Raw genomic sequence first — 12,068 nt, forward strand, 5'->3', positions numbered from 1 at the left:
TTCAGTGAGCTGTGACTGTGCCACTGCACACCAGCCTAGGTGACAAAGTGAGTGCTTGTCTCAAAAAAAAAAAAAAAAAGAAAAAGAGAAAAAAAAAGAGAAGTAAAGGCTCTATATTATGCCTAATCTTAGGCAATATTTTTAAAACATCAGAGGCCAGGCATGGTGGCTCACACCTGTAATCCTAGCACTTTGGGAGGCTGAGGTGGGTGGATCACCTGAGGTCAGGAGTTCGAGACCAGCCTGGCCAACATGGCAAAACACTGTCTCTACTAAAAACTACAAAAATCAGCCAGGCAGGCCAGACGCGGTGGCTCACGCCTGTAATCCCAGCACTTTGGGAGGCCGGGGCGGATCACCAGGTCAGGAAATCGAGACCATCCTGGCTAAACAGGGTGAAACCCCGTCTCTACTAAAAATACAAAAAAATTAGTCGGGCGTGGTGGCTGGTGCCTGTAGTCCCAGCTATTTGGGAGACTGAGGCAGGGGAATGGTGGGAACCCGGGAGGCAGAGGCTGCAGTGAGCAGAGATCGCACCACTGCACTCCAGCCTGGGCAACAGAGTGAGACTCCGTCTCAAAAAAAAAAAAAAAAGCCAGGCAGGGTGGTGGGCACCTGTAATCCCAGCTACTCAGGAGGCTGAGGCAGGCAGAATCACTTGAACCAAAAGGCGGAGGCTGCAGTGAGCAGAGATCATGCCACTGTACTCCAGCCTGAGTGACAGAACAAGACTGTCTCAAAAAAAATAGGCCAGGCACGGTGGCTCATGCCTGTAATCTCAGCACTTTGGGAGGCCGAGGTGGGCAGATCACGAGGTCAGGAGTTCGAGACCAGCCTGACCAACATGGTGAAACCCCATCTCTACTAAAAATACAAAAATTATGTGGGCGTGGTGGCATGTGTCTGTAATCCCAGCTAATCAGGAGGCTGAGGCAGGAGAATCACTTGAATCTGGGAGGTGGAGGTTGCAGTGAGCCGAAATTGTGCCACTGCACTCCAGCCTGGGTGAGAGAGACTCCGTCTCAAAAATAAACAAATAAATTTAAAAAAATAGATAAATAAGAAAAAATAATAAATAAAAAATAAAACAGGTTGGATAAAAGGAGAAAAGATATACTTTTTTATTTTAAAGAAAGGACACAAATGGAAGGGGGCAGCCAATAATATGTAGAACAGTGCAGCAGCAATCCTAATAGGACAGAACATGAGATGGAATATAAGAAGGTTATACTAGGTGAGTTTCAAAGCCATACATAGAGCCAAACACCCACCCGTATCCACGATGATAGGAATGAACATGATGACACTGAGCAGCAGCACCTATGTAGGGAAAGCCTAGGGATTCTGACCAACTGTGAGCACAATGGGCATCATAGAGTGAGGCTGCTGCCCAAAAGGCTGAAGGCATCCTAGGATACACTGGGCAGTCTCCTTCCGGAATGATGACAGCCTCCACTGCTCTACCCTCATCCCCAGACCCCGGAACAGGTGTTCCGTGAGGGCTGGCCTTGAGTGAAGGGCATTCAGAGGAGAGCTGGGACAAAAATGAGCCTCTAAAAGACTCAGGGAAATCATCTAGATCAACAAAAGTACAAGAGCCATGGAAGAATTTTTAATTTATTTATATTTATTTATTTATTTATTTATTTATTTTGAGACGGAGTCTCTCTCTGTCGCCCAGACTAGAGTGCAGCGGCGCGATCTCTGCTCACTGCGACCTCCGCCTCCCGGGTTCAAGTGATTCTCCTGCCTCAGCCTCCCGAGTAGTTGGGATTACAGGCACCTGCCACCTCACCTGGCTAATTTTTGTATTCTTAGTAGAGACAGGGTTTCACCATGTTGGCCAGGCTGGTCTCGAACTCCTGACCTCAGGCGATCTGCCTGCCTCAGCCTCCCAAAGTGCTGGGATTACAGGCATGATCCACTGCACTCAGCCTGAATTTTTAAATTTTTTAGTAGGCACATTAAAAAAGCAAAAAGGTACCAAAAATTATTTCAACATATAAGCAATATAAAAAATTATTACTGGGCCAGGCACAGTCGCTCACACCTGTAATCCCAGCACTCTGGGAGGCCGAGGCGGGCAAATCACTTGATCGAGATTGGGAGTTCAAGACCAGCCTGGCCAACATGCTGAAACCCCATCTCTTCTGAAAATACAATAATGGCCAGGCGTGACGTCAGGCACCTGTAATCCTAGCAACTTGAGAGGTTGAGGCAGAGAATCGCTTGAAACCGGGAGGCGGAGGTTGCAGTGAGCCAAGATCATGTCGTTGCAGTGAGCCAAGATCATGTCATTGCACTCCAGCCTGGGCAACAGAGCAAGACTCTGTCTCCAAAAAAAAACAAAACAAAAAAAAACTAAGCTATTTTATATTCTTTTTCCATATTTTATATTCTTTTTCTATACCACATCTTGAAAATATGTAAGTATGTGTTAACCCAAAATATCTGAGATAGGTGTCAGTCAATTTAGAAAATTTACTTTGCCAAGGTTAAGGACGTGCCTGTGACACAGCCTCAGGAAGTCCTGTGCCCAAGATGCTTGGGGCACAGCTTGGTTTTATACATTTTAGGGAATCATGAGACATCAATCAATATATGTAAGATGTACACTGGTTCTGTCTAAAAGGCTGGACAACTCGAAGGAGGGAAGGGGCTTCCAGGTCATAGGTAGATAAGAGACAAAGAGTTGCATTCTTTTGAGTTTCTGATTCCCTCTCCAAAGGAAGCAATCAATCAGATATGCATTTATCTCCGCAGCAGAGAAATGACTTTGCAAAGAATGGGAGGCAGGTTTGTCTTAAGCAGTTCCCAGACTGACTTTCCCCTTTAGCTTAGTGATTTGGGGGTCCCAAGATTTATTTTCCTTTCACATATGAATCTTATGGTTTTTTGTTTTTGTGGTTGTTGTTATTTATTTATTTTTTGAGACGGCGTCTCGCTCTGTCGCCCAGGCTGGAGTGCAGTGGCACAACCTCGGTTGACTGCAACCTCCACCTCCTGGGTTCAAGCAATTCTCCTGCCTTGCCTCCTGAGTAGCTGGGATTACAGGCACCCGCCACCATGCCCAGCTAATTTTTTTATTTTTGGTAGAGATGGGGTTTCACCATGTAGCCAGGCTGGTCTCAAACTCCTGACCTTAAGTGATCTGCCCACCTCAGCCTCTCAAAGTGCTAGGATTACAGGCATGGGCCACCGCGCCCGGCCATTTATCTTATGTTTAAAGTACTTCTAATTCACATGTGTGTAATCAGCAAGCACATGGATAGGAGAGGTTCCCAAAAAAAAAGGAGGTTGTGACTCCCCTCCCCTAACAGCCAGAAAATCTACCATACCAGTTAAATATGCTGTCTCTGGAGGAAGAGTTTCCCACTGCTGAAGGATCCAAGAAAGACTACATGACAATAAAGATCACAAGTGAAAGGGATTTACACACCAGACTAAGAACCTATGATTCTATGAGAAAGGACCACTCACTCTGGTGTGAAGAGATGGGATCAGATTCCCTGCGGAGAAGAAAAAACTTGACTCAGAAAAGAGAATCTCCAGGGAAAAGGAAAGCTCAAAGCAAATAACACCCAATAAGACAAGTGGTAAATCACTGGGTAACGACCATAAAAAGGATGGACATAAAGCTGCAGAAACAAACCTGCCCTGCCTTACCTCTTCCAGGTGGTGTTTATGACTCTGCAGCATGCTTAGCTGACCTGTGTAGTCAAGCTACCTAAAAATCATGCATTCCACATACCTTTAAGATGAGGAGGTATTATATAATTTGTCTGGTATGGTCTTTGTCCTGGATTCCTGTGAGGAAACCTCTGAATCTTTGGAATTTCAGTAGTAATGGAAGAATGTTATTCATGCATGGCAAGCCCCGATAGTTTATGCTAAAGAGATTTCCTCAGGATAGGGGACCAATCATGTGATTAGAGGACTGGGGCTTTCAAGGAAGGGGACTGGAGATTGAGTTCAACTATATCATTATTGGATCATCATGCCTTCGTAATGAAACCCCAATAAAAACTCTGAACACTGAAACTCAGTGGAGCTTCTGGTTGGTGCAACATCAATGTGAAAAGAGGATGATGAACCTTGATTTCATTGGGAGAGGCATAGAATCTCTGTATTTGAGACCTTCCCAGACTCCATCCTATGTGTCTCCTCATTTGGCTGGTCCTGATTAGTATCCTTTATAATAAAATATTCTTTGAGTTGTTCTAGTGAATTACTGAAACCTGAGGTGGGTCATAGGAACCCCTCAGATTTGTACCTGGCTGGTCAGAAGTACAGGTGGCCTGGGGACCCCAGAACTTGCAGCTGGCATGTGAAGTGAGGGCAATCTTATTGGGGACCATGCCCTTAACCTGTGGGGTCTGCACTAACTTCTGGTGATTAGCATCAGAACTGTATTGCAGTATTTTAGGAGGAGCACTCAACCCAAACACATCTGGCAGACTTCTCAGTGGCTGCAGTATCTGAACCTCTCCTCTCTTGCCAGAGGCTTATCACCATCATCCCTGCCCAACTTTCATACAGCACTCTCACTTCCCTTACACTCCAGGGAAAATGGCAAATGGACCTTAAAACCAAAGTTGGCCTGTAGACATTTAATCCAGTTAGAAGAGAACAAGAAGAAATGAAGCAGTCAAGAAATTAACACTCACAATGAAATATTTTACCTCTGCTGAAAACAAGTCACTAACTAGTTCAAAGTGTTTCATTATAATACAAAAGTGGTAGTGGAGGAGAAGCCTTGTCACTGAAGAATAAAATTCTGCCATAAGTCAGGAATCTGAGGCTTCTACAACACTTTAAAAATTTATTTCCTTTTCACGGACATATGCAATTATACATCCTAGTGTCTCTATTACCGTAAATGTAATTTAACTGTTTGCAGAATGGGACTACAAAGCCTATGGTTATGCCTCAAGCAATGAAAAGCCATGTGTCACTTAATGCATAGTTAATGTGTGGGGGTGTGAAGAGAAGAGAGGTTAGAAAGGGGTCAGAACTGAGCTGTGATGGGGAACACCAAACTCTCAGTTCTAGGGGGCCCTTGGTTAGTAGTGTTCAGAATTAAATGAAATACAATAAAATATATAAGCTTGGAAAAAGGTCCTGGAGCAAGGTCTCCAATACTTCCTGGCCCACTCAATGCTTCCAGTGGGGTGTTAGGCTGTCCACTAAGCAGTGAGCTTGAGTGCACAGTGCTCATTACTGGAGGGATGTAAGCCAGGTGAACTTAGGCAACTTACTTAACCTCTGTAAACCTGTTTCCTTACCTGAGAAATGTTGTGGGAAGTACACTGTACTTGCACATAGCTGATACACAGTAGGTGCTCAGCAAATGTCAGCTCTCTTAGGCTGGAGAGGCAGAGGATGGTGCAGCTGGCCCTAATAAAGGATGCTCCAATACTGACAAGGACTGCCCTCTCTTCAGCTGCCACACTCAACCCTTCACCACGCTGGTACCCAAGGCCTTGGGCTGGCAGCATCCTTGCTTCCTACCATGCGGAAGAACTTTCTAATATGTATGCTACTTACAAGAGACTGGCTTCCTGAGCGCAATCTTTGTGTATCTGGAAGTTATACCTCATGCTGTCATGTGACTATTGCAAACAAGATTATGCTTAATGGAGACACAAAATCAAAGTCTTCTAATTTTAGTTTCAAATGCCAGAATCATTAACTTAAATAGCAGACTGACCTATGTATTCTGTACATAATGAATTCAGGTCAGAATAACACTTAATGTTCAAAGAAAACGATATAAAATTAGTAATGCACGATGTGATTACTGATGTTTTCCTCGGAAAATTTTTATGGTATTAACATGGCCTAGCCAGGTGCAGTGGCTCACGCCTATAATCCTAGCGCTTTGGGAGGCCAAGGTGGGTAGATCACTTGAGGTCAGGAGTTTTGAGACCAGCCCCATCTCTACTAAAAAAAAATACAAAAAAAATTAGCCAGGCATGGTGGCGGGTGCCTGTAATTCCAGCTACTCAGGAGGCTGAGGCAGGAGAATCTCTTGAACCCGGGAGGCAGAGATTGCAGTCAGCTGAGACTGCACCACTGCACTCCAGCCTGGGAGACACAGCAAGACTCAGTTTCAAAATAAACAAACAAAAATAAAACAAAACATGGCCTAATATCACTATAAATCCAAAAGTACGAGACACACATTTTACATAAGGTCCCATTTTCTGTTTTTACACAATGACCAGCTTACCATATGGTCTATGGAATATCTTTACCAAGTATTAGATGTTCTGCATTAAGATTACAAAATCAAATAACTTGAATATATGCTTATTTTGCATTCCATTTCCAAAATACAGCAATAATGAATAAATTAAGTAACATAATTTCAGTTAGCAAAAGGAGAGAAGTAAGCCTAACTTACCTGGGAATTAAGTCACGATTCACTCTTTCTTCTTGCCACCCTACAAACCAACTACTTACATACAGATTTCTACCAAGCAAATATAACTAATTAGCCCCATGTCAGGGCTCAGTTTCTTTACTTTTAAAACAAGACTGGTCTGAGTCTATGTCTCGGGCATAAAGCTAAGCATTGGACATACATCATCTCTTTAGGTCCTCAAAATAATCCCAAGATAGATATTATTAGTGTCCTAATTTTACAGACAAGAAATGGCAATTGAGGAAGGTTAACTTGTCAGGATGCAAGCGCAGGCAGTGTGGTTCCTGAGCTCTGGCTCTTAGGCACTGTTGCTTTCTATCCTATCTTTTGAGTCTAGTCATGTCATGATTTATCTTTATTTGCATTAAGTGGAGATGTTAGGCTTCTAGGATAGGAACTGTTAGTATTTAATAATGTACATAATTAATGTAAGGTGACCAAAATGGTAGTTTTCCTTAGATGTTAAGTGATAATGAAAGACTATCATCTCAAACATGTTGTATGTTAAGTGAGCCCTTACAAATTTTAGCTGATTAAATAATGTGATTAAAACTCACCACACTTCACCAAGTTGCCTACAAGTCAATGAAACTGCCAATTCACTTACCTCAATCAGTTTGTTGGCATGTTCACGGAAAACTTGGGCATACTCCTTAACTTCTTTCTCATTTCCATTCTTTGCAGCTTCAATCAATACCAAAAGTGGAACATTGGTTTCCAGGAAAGAATCTGAAACGTGGTCCATGACAGCTTTGCGGAGCTAATGATTAAATTGTAAAAATTTGATTTTATTTCTACCAAAAAGGTATTAAATAGATGGCTTTTTATTCTCTTGTACACTTAAATCTAATGAAGCTTATGGTAGACTATGAGGACCCCTCATGTAAGCCATGCAGTTACATAATCTGCAACACAGGAAACACATTATCATGGAGACAATGGTTTACATTACTACAGTTACAGCATTTCAGAAACAGAATCTCAGTTTTTAAAACAATATCCTTTTTTCTTGGGAATTACAAAATTTAGGCTTACAACTTAATACAAAAGCTGAACTGAAAGCAACTCTGGGTTGAACTGGCACATAGCCTTGGAATATATATAATTAGCCTAATTGGCTAAATAAAAATAGAAGAGAGAAAAAAGAGCTATCTGGTTTATCTGAAAGGATTCACACACTATGAACCTTAAAACTTAAGGTTCTTGTTATAACCATTTCTGATACTGCTTCACCAAAAGGAAATTGAATAAAGATATATTATATCTTTAATTTTGTTTTATATCAGACATAAGCAATAAAATATCTATCCATTACCTCTTAAAAATTGTCTGTATTACAACTTCTTAAGTCTTAATACATTGTTTTATAAAATCAACCCTAACTTCTTTAAAGACTAAAACTCAATTTGACTCCAAATGTTAATGGGGTCATTTATCATTAAAAGGTTCGATTTCTCTACTCTCTATTTACTAACTCAGAAAATTCAGCACCTCAAATATCTCTATACCTACCATATTTGGAACTGGAAATATTTCACCATGGATCTAAGGGAACTGCAAGTGTATAATGAGTATAGGGCAACTCAAATAAATAACTGAAATTTCTGTCTCTATTGTACATAGCCAATACAACAAGATCCTTCAGGATTATTTTCACAGGTCTCCAAGTCATTTTAAATTTATTTTCCTACCTGTACATGCCTTTCACACTAGAGCTAACTTATTCAGTCCAACACAGTGAGACTGAATTATCCCATGTCTTCATGAAATTTGATTAGCCATTAAGAAGCATATTAGCAACAAAACAAAGATAGGCACTTTCTTGTGAAAATCCATCCTTTCTCTCACTAAAAAAATGTAAGGCCAGTGCTTATTAGGATTTTAATCAAAACTACAGAACAGAGAACTTAGAAAAACAATCAGCACTTTCGTCCAGATTACCTGTCTACGCAAGTCCCTGGTCTTCTTGGTCATTTTATCTATTGCAGAATTGAGTGCATCACTTCTTTCTTTACGTCCAGCCTGGATAAAAGGAAAAGAGATGAGGATTTTATTCATTTACAAAGAAATCTAATGATAGACTATAGCCATTTGTGCTCATGTCAACATTGAAAAAACAGTACAACTTCTTAAACCCAAAGTTGGAAAATACTGGGGAGCAAAGGGGTGTTATGTGGCTTTATTCATAAAAACCCAACCTTACAATTCTTGGGCTCCACATTATCTGATGACTGGAATTGAGGGAGTTTTGCCAAAATAAGAGAAGCCAAGAGACAAAGAGCTTTGCTTAAAAGTTTGGCTTTTAAAAATTAAATTTGTATTTTAACTCAAGGTTCAGCATACACCAATTTTATTAATGAAGCAGCTCTCCTTGAACTGCAGCAAGAACAGGGTACACCTGATTTTGATGAACTCTGAGATTTGAAGAATGTCAAGATGTGAAAAATGGGACCTGGCACTGAAACAATGTGAAGCAACAAATTTAAAAACTAAGATGTACCTGATAGGTCAGAGCTAATAATGTTTATTATGCAGCTCAAATCATAATGCTTTGTAGGATTACTTTGGTCACTTAAAAAAAATCCTAGGCTAAGCTTTAATGCAGTTATATTGCACAGAAAAGAACACACTAGTCACTCTTGAAGTGGTATGTAAAACAGCATTTCTTCAGAGGTCAAAGTGTTGAGTCAAGATTTGCCAGAGTAACATTCTAAGCAGAATCAAATGGAATAAAATAGATAGCAGTTGAAAGAAAAGGGACAAACGTCTTTTTTTAAATCCCAGGTGGAGATTGTTGTGTCCCTGGAAATGCCTACATCATGTAGGTTAAACTATAAAGTATATATATTAAAAGCTTGTTTTCACAAAACAAATACGGTTCTTTCTGAAAAACATGTCAGCAAATAACAGGAGAGACACAAATGAACAAACGAATTTAGCCCAATGTTCTCCCTTTGGATGTCCTCAAGACATTTTGGTATGGGTATACTCTTAGTACACAAGCCAGTAGAGCAGATGAATGGTTAGGAATGGGGAGATCTGTTTACTAAGGGCCTTTAATGTACATTTTTTATTCACTTTATCTCTTATCCCTTACCTGTCAATTGGGGAAATTGCCACTATCTCTCTATGGACTATTAGAAATATTGAGGGATATAGGTTATTTAGCAAAGGGCAGAAAGGAAACAACGGGGAATAGTAAGAGTTGAAATATAAGTAAAATTGATGTGGTCACTATCACATCTGGTTATGGTCTCATTCCTTAAGCCTTTCCCCCTAGCCCTCTTGTACTGCCAACAAAATTAAGTATTCCATTAATACTGATGGGGAGGAGAGGTCTCAACGAAAACGCATTCAAATAGGAAGATTTCTACCTGCAGGAATAAACTGATTTATTCAGGGTCATGAATGTCAACCAACCAACTGAATGGACCCCCTTCTCAGCCAGGGAATTCCAAAGTAAACTTGAAAAACTAGTTTAGGCCATCATGGGAAGGAGGGAGTTGGATGTGCCTCATTATACTCTCCTCCCTTTGGAATTCAGGCACAACTGACCAGCACTAACATTAAAACAGAGATCTAAGACTGACAAAGCAGATTATTTGTAGCAATAAGATACCAAATTCCAACTGGACTCTATTATAACATCACATGACAGATAGCAGGCCCTGAAAGAAATCCAACTATTTTACCCCAAAATGTATTTCTCTGAAATATTAGTATTTTGAAATGGCCCTGCAAATTGGTCACTTTTGGGGAAAATCTACATTCTGTAGAGAATCTCCTTCTCTTTCTAGGTTTTTTCCTGATTTAGGTAAAATTTAACTAAGAAATCTGGCACCTTTTAGGATCTGATTTGCCATCTAATATTTGAAGCCTACTACCTGGAGGCTTCATCTACATAACAAGAACCTTGGCTTCCTGCCCCCATTTATCTTAACTACAAACATTTCTTTCTGCCGACTTCAGCTCTTCAGGGAGAGCTTAATCCTTTCAACTAACTGCCATCAGGAAATCTGTGAATCCACCTATGACCTGGAAGCCCCCCTCCAACCCTTTCAAACTGTCCAGGCTTTCAGGACCAAACCAATGTACACCTTACATGTATTGATTCATGTCTACCTATAAATTCTGTCCCCCTAAAATGTATAAAATCAAGGTATGACCCAACCACCTTGGGAATATGTTCTTGAGACTGTGCCTAGGGCCTCGGCCACTCATATTGGGCCCTAGAATATTTATTTATTCAAACATTCTACAGAGTTTCACTCTTTCTTGTTGACATTAATCAGCTTGAGACATGCAATTATTTACTGACAATCTTAAAGCTCAAAATACCAGGATCTAAGACAAAGGTAGCTAAAACTGAATCACAATCAAACTGACTTCATAATTAATGCTTTAGTCAGGAAAGTCTCAGCATATTCCTTAAGATACTCAAGCACTCACTTCAAGAAAATTTCTCTAAATAAACCCTGTAAAGTTTGCCATTGTTCCTAGCCACATTTTTCTGGTGTTTCTAATAGATCATTTGTTCTAGAAAACACTTAGAATCTGAAACCCAAAGGTTGAGCATGTAGACTTCATGAAAGCCCAAATCCCCTACAACCTGAAATGCCCAAAATTCTCTCAATTTGAGTAAAAAGATTTACTGTTCAAGTTATGTAAAACCAAATCCTTGAACTTGACTTTTGAAAGAATTACAGTCACAAAATTCACTTTAAGATGCAATGCAGCCCACACCATGAATCTGTTAATTCTGTCTTTGTCAAACTACCCAAAAAATCAATTTGTCTTTCTTGTTACTGCAGGAAATAGAGGTTTATGCCTCATTAATCAGAAGGGGGGCAGTTTAGGAGCAGTTATTTACTAAGCCCTTTAAGTTATACTAGACAGACCATTTTAAAATCACAGTATCATTTTAGAAAAATACAGTCCAAATAGCAAGTTTAGGGTAGCAATCATTTAAAATGTAATAGAGATGAGTACACACAGACACACTCACAACCTTAACACTGAGCTTGAGGAAAATATAAAGCTTGCTCATCTTAAAACAAGATTCTGCCGGGCGTGGTGGCTCACGCCTGTAATCCTGACACTTTGGGAGGCTGAGGCGGGTGGATAGCCTGAGGTCAGGAGTCTGAGACCTTTAGCCTCAAAGCTGAAACCTTTGGTTTCAGCCTGACCAATATGGTGAAATCCCGTCTCTACTAAAATTACAAAATTACAAAAATCAGCCAGGCGTGGTGGTGGGTGCCTGTAATCCCCGCTACTCGGGAGGCTGAGACAGGAGAATCCCTTGAACCCGGGAGGCAGAGGTTGCAGTGAGCCGAGATTGCACCATTGCACTCCAGCCTGGGTGACAAAGCGAGACTCCGTCTCAAAAAACAAACAAACAAAAACAAGATTCTACTTCTTTTGAAATTAAAGTTATGATTTTTTATTTCCAGCATTAACTGAACAAAAATTAAGTTACTCAAACATAACCTTAGGAAAAGCAACCCTGTAGCGTATAACTATTACTGGAAGTAGTGAGGAAACTTTTTACGACAACCCTTGTCAGTTTGGAAGGGATGAAATATGTTCCTGGCATTGCTGGTGGCATCTCAAGGCACATTTTAATCCCTAAATGAAAAGGCAA

General features: G+C 40.6%; 1 protein-coding gene across 6 annotated transcripts in view; it reads right to left on the minus strand.

Moving 5' to 3' along the window:
* Positions 1-12,068, minus strand: part of CTNNA1 (catenin alpha 1) — a 181,543-nt gene that overhangs the window by 40,921 nt on the left and 128,554 nt on the right. For all 6 annotated transcript variants that reach the window (XM_030828542.1, XM_030828562.1, XM_030828553.1 and 3 more), the window contains 2 exons: positions 8,369-8,449; positions 7,035-7,187 (listed from right to left, as the gene is read on the minus strand). In XM_030828542.1, the coding sequence (XP_030684402.1) occupies positions 7,035-7,187; positions 8,369-8,449 (234 nt within the window). The remainder of the gene's footprint in view (positions 1-7,034; positions 7,188-8,368; positions 8,450-12,068) is intronic.

This window comes from Nomascus leucogenys, chromosome 2 (assembly GCF_006542625.1).
Source record: "Nomascus leucogenys isolate Asia chromosome 2, Asia_NLE_v1, whole genome shotgun sequence".
Taxonomy (NCBI): Eukaryota; Metazoa; Chordata; class Mammalia; order Primates; family Hylobatidae; genus Nomascus; species Nomascus leucogenys.